The sequence below is a fragment of the Danaus plexippus genome (assembly GCF_018135715.1).
Source record: "Danaus plexippus chromosome 3 unlocalized genomic scaffold, MEX_DaPlex mxdp_25, whole genome shotgun sequence".
In the NCBI taxonomy this organism is placed as follows: domain Eukaryota; kingdom Metazoa; phylum Arthropoda; class Insecta; order Lepidoptera; family Nymphalidae; genus Danaus; species Danaus plexippus.
Genome location: NW_026869844.1, coordinates 1,641,026 through 1,654,738, shown reverse-complemented (window position 1 = coordinate 1,654,738; position 13,713 = coordinate 1,641,026). Strand labels below are relative to the sequence as shown.

The 13,713-nt window shown below is 30.3% G+C and overlaps 1 protein-coding gene and 2 long non-coding RNA genes across 6 annotated transcripts; 1 reads left to right on the top strand and 2 right to left on the bottom strand.

Moving 5' to 3' along the window:
* Window positions 1-58: 58 nt before the first annotated feature.
* Window positions 59-2,547, bottom strand: LOC133320038 (uncharacterized). 4 transcript variants are annotated; one of them, XR_009753500.1, is made up of 4 exons: window positions 2,232-2,544; window positions 1,903-2,081; window positions 1,126-1,826; window positions 490-935 (listed from the first exon to the last, which is right to left on the bottom strand). It is a non-coding gene; the product is annotated as an uncharacterized LOC133320038 (long non-coding RNA). The 4 variants fall into 4 exon arrangements; XR_009753498.1 differs by lacking the exon at window positions 490-935 and adding an exon at window positions 59-255 and having other exon boundaries at window positions 1,659-1,826; window positions 1,903-2,512; XR_009753497.1 differs by having other exon boundaries at window positions 1,903-2,547.
* Window positions 2,548-2,626: 79 nt separating this feature from the next.
* On the top strand, window positions 2,627-8,949 carry LOC116767945 (gustatory receptor 5a for trehalose-like). Its single transcript, XM_061526681.1, has 11 exons — window positions 2,627-2,756; window positions 2,867-3,046; window positions 4,721-4,862; window positions 5,507-5,625; window positions 5,840-6,019; window positions 6,307-6,455; window positions 6,528-6,650; window positions 6,748-6,902; window positions 7,890-8,061; window positions 8,147-8,236; window positions 8,400-8,949. The coding sequence occupies exons 1-11, from the start codon at window positions 2,720-2,722 to the stop codon at window positions 8,535-8,537; spliced, it is 1,485 nt and encodes a 494-aa protein (XP_061382665.1). The 5' UTR covers window positions 2,627-2,719; the 3' UTR covers window positions 8,538-8,949.
* Window positions 6,067-7,896, bottom strand: LOC133320040 (uncharacterized). Its single transcript, XR_009753502.1, has 3 exons — window positions 7,809-7,896; window positions 6,424-6,639; window positions 6,067-6,353 (listed from the first exon to the last, which is right to left on the bottom strand). It is a non-coding gene; the product is annotated as an uncharacterized LOC133320040 (long non-coding RNA).
* Window positions 8,950-13,713: the final 4,764 nt, after the last annotated feature.

The window sequence follows — 13,713 nt, the reverse complement described above, 5'->3', positions numbered from 1 at the left end:
ACTATAATGAATGATAAAGAACTATAACAGATTTATAAGATGTATAAATAATTTACAAATCGTATATTCTTGAAGTTGATAGTTTATTGTAAACGTGTAATTTAATACGCAAACAAAGGTTCAAGTACTTAGTTGTTATTCAGTAAAGGAAAGATAGTCTTCATATAATGTACAAAAAAATCTACTCCTTATGATTTAAGAGCCATTTTTCACCACATCTATGTGTATTTACAAAGTTTGGTACACGAGGGCATCCTTAAATATCAAATGTTGGTTTTAAAAACTTGTTATCGAATAATAATTATTAGTCTATTTCAAGTTCCATAAAATCATAAATGCTCGTATTATAGAAGTATAACATGTGATGCGTTGCTTCAAATTACTTTATTACAAATCTTATGAAACTCGTTCAGTTACAACAGATCTAAATACAACAACGCATGTGCTGTAGTTTTTATAGCATTATGTAAATGGCGACTGAGATCTCACTTTTTATTATTAATTATATAAATGCAGATAATAAAAATATATCTCGAAAAAATCATAAAACAAGAATTTATGATAAACTGAGCAGGGCACGTACTGATGACTGATGGAACTGATGTATAGTCATTGGGCAGTGCCTACAGAAAGGAAAAGTAATATTTTGAAAGCAAGAGGTTTTATATGAAAACAATTGGTGAATTATATATGTACTGGGGAACTTCGTTTACGTATATGATATCTACGTTAAATCTAGGATAGTGAACAGCATACTAAAACCGAAAACCATACATACTCCTATTTAAAAAATGAGAGCTAATTTGAAAGACTTTCAGTGCTCCAAGCATTTAAGAAAAAAATATTTCATTTTTATACATGTCATGTCTTCTATAGCAGGGATCTCCAATCTTTTTGGGACGAGTGACCAATTTTCTAAAATTAATCTCAGACCCCTATGACCAAATTCATCATCATCATCATCAGCCTATCGGTGCCCACTGCTGAGCAAAGGCCTCTTCTCACATGGAGAAGGTTAGAGCATTAATTACCACGCTTGCTCAAGACGGGTTGGCGATTTCAATCTTATAATTTGAAATTATAAGACCAGGTTTCCTCAGGATGTTTTCCTTCACCGTCAATTACCAATGGCCAAATTACCTACTTTTAAGTTCAACCCCCTTATTCATAATAGTTCGATAACGCCTGCTGAAACAGCTGCTATAGACTGTTACTTTTCATCCTGACTTAGGTAAATAGAAGAAGACAGAACGAAAATCACTATGTTCTAAGTTAAATCATTAGTTTTTTCTTATTGATACACAATACCTAGGTACTGAGGTAACAATTGAAAAATTTTGCACTATTTTAAGTGAGTAAAGTTGACTTCATTTTCCATATTGCGTCTCATCTCGTCTATGTACCTCTGAACAGTGTTATTGCTCAAAGGTATTCCCTTTAAAATATCTTGTGCGGGTTTTTGAAATACAACGTTAAGGACCTCCGCAATGGCTGGTAAGATAAGCTGCTCTCCAATTTCTGCCTGTTTTCGCTATTAGTGAAGATGTATTATAGGACGCTCGTAAACCATCATCGTCTTTAATAGATGACGCAAACATCGACCTTATGGACTTTTGTCTATTTTTCTCTAAGTGCTTAAAAAAATAACAAGGGCTTACTTTTTTTGTCTCGTGATAAGTTGACATCCATTTTTGAAGGTTTCATGTCATCGTTACTAAATACTTTTCACATATAAGCCACATCGGCAAGTGTTGATTTGAAGGAGATGCAATAAATCCGAACTTCAAGTAGTCCTAATTGTATTATCTGCATTTTTTTCGTATCCGCTATCATAAAACTCACAGTAATCATATAGTTTAGTAAATTTAATTAACTTTGTAATCTCTTGAAATAAATGAGTACCTAGGTAGGGGCCTCTTGAAATTACACCTGGGTCGCAAGTCCTGTTGAAGCTCCTCTCCCTGCAACGCGATGAACCCGGTACCCACACGGTGAACCCATGGAATACTGAGAGTTTACGTCTCTCTGAGCTATTATCGTTCAGGCTCCAACGAATGTGAAAACGCAAACAACCTTTCAACCTAAGTGCAAGCTCGTTAAAAAGTAAAATATTAAGAACATGCTTGGACTTGATTATGAATTCGTTCCTGTTAAACTGCGTTAACGTTAAATAGAGAGCAGACGTACGTTCGAACTCATTATCTTGAACAAACTTCTCCACACAGACTTACCGGGTTTTTCATCTTGTACGAACTTGAGACTTTACATCACAACACCAATGCTACTTCCTACAAAAATTTTAATTATTCTTAGTACACGGAACACAACATAACGAATACAGTACCTACCTATCTATGTTGAAAGTTGTAAGTAAGAACTTGTGTTAATATAATAGGGGTCGATTTTTAGACCTTGTCGACCCCCAAAATCAGTTCTTGTTTATGTCGACCCCTAGTCAAAAGTAGTTTCCTACTTTGGGAATCTTTGCTCTATAGTATACTATTTTGCACCTAACAATTTTTAAAATTCTACTTAAAAATTGTTAAGAAAAATATTTCACAATAGTAACTCAGTTTTATTTTCTATCCTAAAAAACGAGTCATAAATTTTTTTACGTTTCAATTTACATATTACATTTTAGAATATCTACTGGTTCGTTATCGTGTACAAATAGTGAACACGCAATTAATGCTATTTCGTAAAAAAAAACTGATGTGAGATGTTTGACACAGCAACAAATATAATTTTGATTTTTTGTGAGATATATTTAAAGTTACTAGTATCTTATATACGTTTCAAATTACTAAGATTTTTAATTATTTTGTTATTATATCAAATTCGTATATTTTAAACAATTATTTTTCAGTCTTTGTTTTGAATACCGGTGTTCAAACTATGGAACGGAATCGTTGCGACTCCGTATGTCGTGACCTACCTCAAGATGATAATGAGCCAGTTTGTTTGATGATGAGTAGATACAAGCGGGGATATGAATTCTTCGTCAACCTTTGTCACGCCAGGCGAACAATTTGTAGAGAAAATTTAGGTAAATTGACACTTTTTCAAATCATAAGATTTGTTTAAAATAAAAGCCTGGTAATCTCAGTTGACTCAAACCTTAATCAATCTTGACCGGGTTACATGTATTCTTGTCATAGTGTAGATAAAAAATAAGTATTGCACCTTCATTATTTTATGTAAGTTAAGTTACTTAAGTTTTTCGTAATTCAATATGCCGACGCCCTCTATTTTAAAAATATTTAATCATAACAGCATATATTGATTTCTAATAAATAAAAACACATCTTAAATTGTAGCTTTGTGAATCGATGATGTACATTTGAAAAAACAGTTGGAAATCAGTCCACTAAGTCGTTTAGTGGGAATTTATTAATAACGTTTGTATCTTGCAGCTCTGGAAATGGTTCATCCAGCTAGATGCATGAAAAGCAAACAATTTTTCAGATCTATCTTTTAATTTTGAAGAGAAAAAAAAGCCCCAGTTAATAAATGAACCTTTTAAATTTAATAATAGCTTGACTGAACAAAATCTAATTATTAAAAAAAAAAAATCAAAATTAATGTTCTTTGTGAATTCAATATTTTTTTTTAAGTGTTTCATTTTAGTTTATTTTAATTTCATTTAACCAGTAATTTTCTTCGAAGCAAGTTTTACGAATATTGTCGTAGGTTAAAATTTTCCATGAACTTTTTATCTTTTCCATGTTTTAAAAAAAAATTCTCAATAGATATATATAATATTCTATAAAGTTTTATTGTGAAATGGGGGTTATTAAATCCCTAAAAGTTTTTTAGCAAACTATACATGTTTTCCGTATAACAATTTTATTTTCCATCGACACTGTTTAACACGAAATAATTGATGGGAACCACATTAGTCATCATTACCAGTAAAATGTACAATAATTATATGACAATTTGTGAAAAAAAAACTTCGACAAAAGTTATAATCATTATTTCTTTAATAACAGCTGTTTCGTTTGAACTACTAACTAACTTAATTGAACTACCGACAATAATTCTCCTAATCTCTGTCAATTATCACGAGCTATATAATGAAGCAAAGCCACAAACAAAAATTATAATTATAATGCAATATTGGTTAAAGAATTGTATTTAATTTTATCAAGACTCTATTACTACATTAATAAATTACTATCTCTTTTAAGATGTCTATTTAAAAAGATTTATATTAATAAGCGTATGTATGTATTTGTTTATAAGGAATCTATACTCATTTTTTTTATTCTTATAGGGATTATAAATCTTAATCCCAAAAAAAAAATCTTATACAATTTACTTTTATAAAAAAAAAAATTGTTAAATAAAAAAAAATACAACAAATTTTGAAATAATTATTGTTGTTTGTAAACGTTAACAAAATTATATTCTACATATAAAGCATTTTAAAGATATCATTCATTCTTAATGGTTCTCCGAGGGTTGATGGTGGCTATGATATGGAAAATATTTTAAACAGTCGAACATGTGTACTTAAAACCACGTTACAATTTTGATAATGAAGAAGCACAGTGTGTTTTGGAAAACTAACAAAAGTTATTTTTTAAATTAACTTTCTTTATTCAGTCTAAGTTTTTAAGTGTAAATTGTTATTTAACAATCAAACAATGTTGCTATTGACTATTTAATTTATCCCTTCCAGATAATTAAAATTTAAAATCACTTTAAATTTTTACAGAAAATAAAATAGGTATATCTAAAATAGCAAAACCGAAACCTGTTGTATTTCAAGAAGCGCTGCGTACAACTATCATAATTGGACAAGTATTTTCACTTTTTCCAGTTAGTGGTGTTTGCAACAACAATGTATCTAAAGTGAAGTAAGTAAGACTGTTTTCTATTTTTAGCTTCGTGTGTATTGCAATAGAATATTACACCATAATTTCATGTTCAAACGAAGCGTATTTTTTTCAGTATCATAATTTCCTTTTAATGTACAGCATTTAAATATATAATTTAAACATAACGCAATGCATTTAATAACAATAGACCTCCCAGTTTATTGTGATACTAATGCTTGATATCATAACGTAAACATCTACATATATAAATATTGTTGATCTCGAGGCATATGCCATATTTATTACATACGTATGAAGCTATCAGGCAACCTGCAATAATGCAAATTTTTTTAAATTACTTATGTAATTTAAATAAAATGTTTTTTGATAATATAATTTAAAATAGATACATAATTACTGAAAAGTAAATCTGAACAACGCATTTAACTGAAAAATATAATACAAAACTATACTTTTTAAACGTTTCGGGTACTCTTGTGTGTAATACATTGTTGGTCCCTCACGCTAAGTTGTATGGCCACTGATCAAATGGTAAAATTTTAACATGTTGTCTGTACGTTAACTGATGTGATAGATAAAATTCATCGTGATTAATAATTTTTAATTTTTATTTTATAACTTATATAATATAGTGTATAAAACTATATTTGTCATTTTTTTAGATTTGAATGGTCATCTTGGAAATGTTTCGGTTTACTTTTGTCGATGACTGGACAAATTTTGATGACGATAATGTGCATTTACAATACTGTTTACTCAAAAGCATCGCTAAATATTGAAAGTAATGACACTTTTACTTCGTTTCAAATACTTTAAGGTGTTTGTGAATATGGTAATCAAAGATAAACTCAGGTTTTTTATGGACCAAAAGTTTTTTTTATATATAAATGTTGTAGGATTTTTTTACGAACTCACGATTAAATATACATACTAAAAGAAATTATAGTTACCAGATAGATCATTGTGAAAATATTAAAAATTGAAAATTTTTTTAGCTCCTGTAATTTTCTATGGTATGACATGTATCACAATGGCGATGTTCCTCCGTGTTGCCACGTTATGGCCAAAACTTGTCCGCCACATCACGGCAGTTGAAGAATCGGATCCAAACTACGACACGTCTTTAAACCGCAAGTGCAATGTCACATGCGTTATTATCCTATTATTGTCGTCATGTAAGTTTATAAAACAGTATAATATTTTAATATAAAAACCTTTTATTAAAAAAACTGTTTTATGATAAAAACTATAGGATTAAAGATTCAAGCTATCTTACAACATGTATTACTTTGAAAAAATATTTTTTATTAGCAAAATATTAATTGCTCGCTAGGAGGATAACGATCCACCATCTTAGCTCGTTATGATTTTTTACACCAGAAAGGTCGAGTTTCCATTCACCTATTTATCACTTTATAAATCTTTGTTAAATAGTTATTATACTTTATTATTTATATTTTAGTTGAGTACGTCCTTTCATTATTGTTTGCTTTTGTAAAAGCAAGTGAGCTAAAAAATAAGGATTCGTGGTACGAAAGCTTTGCTGAATATTTATATCCATGGGTTTTTAATTACTTACCTTTTTCTCCACTGCTTGGAGTAATGGTGCAGGTGGGAACATAACATTTTCTGTTCATATAAAGTAATTCTGAATTAAAAAAATAAACTTAAGATTTTTTTCAGTTGATCCATTTTCAAGCAACTTTTATCGTGATTTTTTCCGATCTCTTTATAATATGTATGAGCTACTATTTAACATCACGGTTGCGACACATCAACACTAAAGTATTAGTGGCTAGACAAAAAGTAAAGACTATTTAATTTTAATTAAAATTGTATATATATTTTTTAATTCCGTCTTATTCCTTAAACTTGTCAACTATTAAAAATTCATTGTTTTTAGCACTTGCCCGAAACTTTTTGGGAAAGGACACGCGAAGACTACACCCGAGCAGTCAAGCTCGTGCGTAAAGTTGATGACGTGATAAGTGGAATAATTTTTATATCATTTGCGCATAATCTATTTTTCGTCTGTGTTCAATTATTTCATACATTAGAGTAAGTCCAAGTGTTTAAAAAAAAACTACTACTAGTTCAAGTTACTTGAAGAGTGATTTGTTTAGGGTGAGGAAATATGGAAATCAAATGAATTGAATTGTATAAGGAAATATAAAGGCTTTTAGTTTGTGCGCAGTACTAGGTATTATAGGAGAAAAAATTAATCACTAGATCTCAATCTAATAGGGTCTGGCTCGACCATTGCAGTAAAATTAAAATGGAAGATATGCCAAATTCCATTATGATTGCATTCAATTTCATCCGAACATCATAGAACTTAAGACTCTTTTCATTTTTACTATTGTAAAACTGTTACGACTCGCTAAAATAATATAATATAAAGATCTTATTTAATAAGAATAAATCGTTTCATAATTTAAACAGACTATATCGTTTTGATATAACAGATCCGCTATTTCTGTATGGAATGTTTATTCTTCCAGTTCATCAGTAATGAATACCATTTTTGCCTAGGTAGGCAATATATATAATACACCCACAAAGTATTATACACGTTTTTAAACTTGACTGGTTTCAGGTGATTTCCTATTTCGATTCGTATAAAGTTGAACTGATTATGACGTGATGTTGGTATTCATAAAAAAATTCTTTCTACCGATATCAAGTTCACCATTTAGATATATTACTTTGTCTCTTATGAGTATGCGTAAATAAATTAAATTTACAACGAAAACCCAGATCAGTTTCAATGAAGTCAAATTTGTAGTCACTGAAGTGAAAAATCTTTTAATTGACTTAACACAGCTGCATTTTGTGCATGTGGTTTCATATGCTTTATATATTGTTGTCCAAGTTTAATACTAGAAAGTTGGGCGTTTTTGGCTTGCATGTGGCATCAAACCATTTTGTACTTTCAACTTTAAATGAGTAAGACAGTAAACATACCTCAAGATTCTCAATAATCATCGTTTGTGTGCAACGAATAAATATTTTTGATATTTATTAACAAAGTCACTTTCTTCACAGAAGATCCAGCGCACTTGGTGGTTATAAAACTGAAACCTATTTCGTCTTCTCTCTGATTTATCTTATAATTCGGTCAGTAGCTGTATCTCTCATAACTTCTCAAATAAATACAGCATCGATGTCGCCAGCACTTGTGTTATATGATGTACCAACGTCACTTTACTGTATCGAGGTATCCATATAGAATAGTATTATTACAGATATATCATTAAGAAAACAGTCAAATGATTAAAAGTAACTTGTGTTCAAATTAACAGGTTCAAAGATTTCTTGATCAAGTCACTGGAGATAAAATTGCGTTGACGGGGCTACAATTTTTCAGAGTCACTCGTAAATTGCTTTTAAATGTAAGTATGTAATCGAAATGTTTTGGTTTCGTCAGTATTATGGCCAATACTTCTGAAAAAAAAACCACTAAGTTATTTGCACTTTTCCGTAATTTTTTTTTTTTAATAATAACGAGTCTTATTCTTTCATTTCATTTCATTCTTATTCTTTCATATCTTTTAGATAGCGGGAACGATAGTGACTTATGAGCTGGTAATGTTTCAATTCGACACGACTACTTCAAACGAATTAGGAACACCATTTCCGTCTACAAATTTAATGAATAACAGGAGCTTTCAAAGAAGTAACTTTACAGGATAAAATATGAATTACAATTTATATTTAGTAAAATTTTAAAGGTCTTAAAAGTTAAACAGGTATAAAAATATAAAGTCGTTTGTGTACAAAGCACCCTAGCCATATTAAGCAATTAAAAATGTTTGAGAATTTTTTCGGTTAGTGTAAAGTGTTTAAGTAACAAATACATACAGACACCCAAAATAACTTTCGTTTTAAAATATTATTAATACTACATATTCAAATTGTAGACTGTTTTCGAGATGACTTTTAAATCTAAACCTACTATTGAATAAATAACTTACAAAATACTTACGGATTTAAATTGAATCCCTACTGTTTTCACATAAAAACATCGATATCGTATTTTACGAATTCATAAAATCTTTAAAACAGAAATTGAATATAGTACTGACGATTTTTTATTACGGAATTTTATCACCTGAAATTTTATTTAATTTTCTTTTCATTTAAATGATATATAGTGTATTCAGATTGCTTGTCCTTACTATATTATTTGATTGTAACTATAACAATGCTAATACGTTCATACAAAATTTGAGAAGGAGGGACTCCATACCGTTGCATGAAATCAATAGAAGAAATGGTTTTGTTTTTGATAGAAATTATCGAAGAACAAAAGATATACGTGAGGATGTAGAAGACAGGACCAACGATGTATGTAATGAGTCTCAACAAAATTTATGTTAATATATATTGTTCTAATTTATCACGACCTATTTCTGTAAAAGTAATTTTTGAAAATGTGTTCAAGAGTTTTTCTTGCAATAGGATTCTAGTTATCGTCTAAAAGCAGCACTGCTACGGGAAAATGAAGACAATTTTGAAACACCGAATTTAAGGCTATCGTTCGAGATTGGTAATCATGATTTATTAGCTATTGGTAATAAGTAATATACGACATGACTTCAATTAAACATGTTTTCTTTAACTCTTTCGAGTCGATACATATTTGTTGTTTTATACAAAATTTTTCATATAATTCTTTTTATTGGAATTAGAACGTTGCTTATAAACTGAAAAATTTTATTTATTAATGGCTTAGGTTTTTAGAAGTATTTAGTACTGCTCCAACATAAACTTTTAGTTTACAATAAGAAGTCTATATCGTTTTTATATATATTTAAAAATTAGTTTTTTAGTTATTTTTAGCTATTACGTGTTTAGTGCTGCAAATGTTTCGAACTGGCCAGTTAAGAATTTTGCTAATAAAAACTTTTTGAATTTTACTTTTAGAACTCTTTGGTAACCTAATGTAATATATTACATTCATTTGTCATTTGTTTTTGTTAATTGACGGCAAATCTTACTCTTGTTACACGTCAAAATGAACCTAACGCGAGAAAATTTTCGGCCAATGATTTATTATGATTTTCCTTGTAGGCTTACTCAACAATAAACCTATGATAGGCTGCGATTACCATTTCTTAGTGAATCCCCATCTCGTGGCACTATTTAAAATTGGTTTAACTAGTTACGGCGTGCACGTAGCAATCTAATTGATTATCCGCGTGAGGGACGTTCTTTAACAGCGACTACTGCAGATGACATCAGTACTGTGCACGCATGATACAGAAAGATAAGAGCACCTAGCAGCAGATATGGGCAAGCCTAGGCATTGGCAGGAGTCAAGTTCAAGAAATATAACATGAACATGAAGGCGTCAGGAAATATTGTAACAGGTGGATTCCCCATACTTTAACCGACAACCAGAAACACTTTCGCATGGACATTTGTCTTCAAATTTTAGATAAGTTCAAAGGCGGTGACTCAAATGCTGTATTTGACATCGTCGCAGGTGATAAAAGCTAGATATATTGCTACAAACTCAAAACCAATAGCCAATCAGTGTTAAATATTTGACTATGGTTGTGTCGAGATAATGAGTCATCCGCAATACAGTCCTGACCTGGCGGCCTGTGACTTTTAGTTATTCCCAAAAACTAAACATATAATTATAATTAAATAAAAAGAGTACGAAAACACCGTAGAAAAGACCCCTAAATGAGAAAGGACCCAATGCATTTCTTAGTGGTTCCATCGAATGTGACAAAGTGTAGATAGGAACGGATATTACTTCGAAAAAAATACAATCATTGGGAACTTTCTACATTAAGCCGTTTTTAATTTTCTAAACATATTAAGTGCCATCTAGGTATTGGAATAATACCTATGTAATATTACAACACCGGTAGGTGCAGAGTACACGCGGCTTGTCAGGATGGCCGTATGGGCTCAAAACGATCAGTCTTTCCCATCTCAGGTGACCAAGGAATCTCTAACATTTACCAAGTATATTACGTGCGAAACCATGTCGGCAACAAGTGCAATATTGAATCGAGGAAGAAAATAACCAAACATGAAGTAGCCTTAGGAAAGCGAGTTGGTACAGTGGGCGTACAAAACGTCAGAATGGCCGTATCGGTGCAATTCCTATTATTTGAATAATCAATAATTAAGGGTAGTTGAAATTATGAGGTGCATAACAACCTGCGTAGCCACTTGTACAAGTGTCGTCAAAATAATGAGTGTCGGTTGGTATAAATAGTGGCGAGAGCTAGATTAAAAAACAGTCTCGCTCGAGCCGTTACAGGGATCTGACCTATTTGTAGCAAGGGATTCGTCAAACCGTCTACGAGGCTACCTTCCAATAACCTGAGAGCCTGACGACAATCGAGAAGAAAGGCATTGGTGACGTCAATTATGCTGACGTCATTCTCTTTAAAAACCACCAGGGCTATACTAACTCAAATATACATTATTCACTAACTCATTCTTTCCAATTCGAAAATAACATCCAAACAGTATTATGAAAGTACATTATAAAACTCAGACGCTATTACTAAGGATGCAGAGTGGATCTTAACAACAATAACAATCAAAGTTCCGAGATCAAAAATATTGAGAAATAAAAAAAGTATACAATCGTAATCGTTTTTTCATATACAAAATATCATCAGAATTAACGTAAAAACACATTGAATATATTTTGTTCCAACATTCGAAATTTTTTGTAGAATAGAATATGATGGAATATTATTAAATTTCTTTTTATAAATATTGAAAACGTCTAACTTATAACATAAAACATTATCATATGGTTCTGTTTTTATCTCATCTAAATACAATCCAATAAAATGACAAATACTAAGAAGAATATTATAACTAGAAAAATGTTTAGTTTGTTTGCTATGTATAAAATATTTCTTACTCTTACCTGGCAATCAAATGATTACGTGTTCTTTATTGACTTCCTGGATTGTATTGGTTAAATGCACAGTTATGAATGAAAAATTAATGAGGGGACTCCAATCAAGGCTACTACTAAATAGTTTTAAAAATAAACGACGATATTTTGTAATTACTAATTAAAAAAGAATTAAAGAAATGGATTTGAGTCAGCAATTTACACCTCAAACCTCTAAACCTGGTTTTTGGAACCATATTTGAAAAGTTACTGCAAACTTAATAGAGAGTAAATTATTTGTAAATACCTTACGGTTTATGTAGTTTACGACTACCACAAAGAGCGACTCTTGGAACTAAGGCATAAAGCCCGACAAAGTTATTATTCTATGCTACAGAATAGCCTTAGATTACGAATGGCAACCCGATATATATATATATATATATAAACGTTTAAAACGTCTTATTTCACGTGAAACATTTAAATATTCTTTAATGTAAGCATACTATTCTTTAAACATACTAAAACACGAAATTATTTATAATTATAAATTCGTGTAAAATTAGGATTTGATAGTTTTTAAACGTATTTTTCTCGAAAGGGAGGTGTCATTGCTGTATCCTTTTAATTTCCGAGAGCGATAACAGTTATATTTTCTTATAAAACTGTGTCACTTTCATCGTCTTATGGAAAACACAATATATTTATCAATATAAATATTATATTCATATTGTAACTTCTTATTGTTATTAATTTTTTATTCCTGTCAGTCACTTATAAAAATTATTCATTGACATGTCCGTCAATACTTGTCTGTAATATTCGAGTTGATATTTTAACTTGTTGTGATTGATTATTTGTTAAGTCAATGTACTTAAGTATTACTTTTAGCTTGTTTTTATGAAGTACACCATAACAAAGTATATTATTATAAATTTTTTATAAAGAATAGTTGTAATCATGTGTAGAAAATAATGTTTAATGGGACAGAAAGCTAGTTTCTGATACATTAACATACGTAGTTGAAACAATTAATAAATACATATATCGATTTTTTTGGTAAGGACAACTGCTGACAATATGATACCTACGAATAATATGGTACTGACTAGCCTCAAGATCAACAAATGATTAAAAGCTTGATTTTACTTGAAGCGTAAATTCTAGACATAATTATATTTATGATTAACCATGTTAGTTATTGTAAGTTCTTATTCCTAATTACAAAGTCGAATTGGATAGTATACTTCAACAGAACAAGGCCTAAAGCCGGCAGAAGTACACAACACTAATTTAGGTACGTTCTTAGTCAAATTAAGCAAGAGACTGCATATCCATACCCATAACTGCAATAATGCAGGTCTCATTTAAAGCTAGAGAGTTTCCTCTTAGGAAAAGTTATCTTTACCTCAGACTTACGTTTTCGCAGATTTACACTACTCTCTCTAGACATAGTAAATGTTACGGTTAGTCTATCTATCATATACTGTAAATATGTTGACAAAACATTTGACATTCTGTGACGTGTCTACGGACTCACAGTAGCATGATTTTTACTTCGCTTCACGACTGTCTTGTACTGAATTTTTAGTTTCTGGGAAAAGGAAGAAATGACTATGTGCGTAGGTTTTCATAGGAATTACTTTAAGATAATTCGTCTTAAAACTTTGATTTTCTATTGATCCAAAGAATGTGGGACAAATAGCAATAACAATTTAATCAATTGATATACATATTTTATGTTGCACCAGATTTATCGTCAAGAAATTATCTGGTTATCAACTTTGTTTAAAACTTCACGGTAATATATAATATGTCTGTCATAAATTAAAATTAAATCATTTCTATTTCTTGTTACTATCTCCGTAATCTGATACGTTTATTAAACTATGCAGGAAATATGTTCACTAAAAGAGAAAACCGGTTTAATTTCTGCTATATATCTCTAAAGCGTGATGAAATATGATTAGGCATATATGAAACGGAGCAAAA

What these genes read in the sequence shown, in the direction of transcription:
- LOC116767945 (XM_061526681.1), top strand. Translation starts at nt 2,720, where the DNA reads ATGTTTGACACAGCAACAAATATAATTTTGATTTTTT. An exon ending in CGTCACTTTACTGTATCGAG is followed by an intron (nt 8,062 to 8,146) that starts GTATCCATATAG and finishes TCAAATTAACAG; the next exon opens with GTTCAAAGATTTCTTGATCA. An exon ending in CTCGTAAATTGCTTTTAAAT is followed by an intron (nt 8,237 to 8,399) that starts GTAAGTATGTAA and finishes CATATCTTTTAG; the next exon opens with ATAGCGGGAACGATAGTGAC.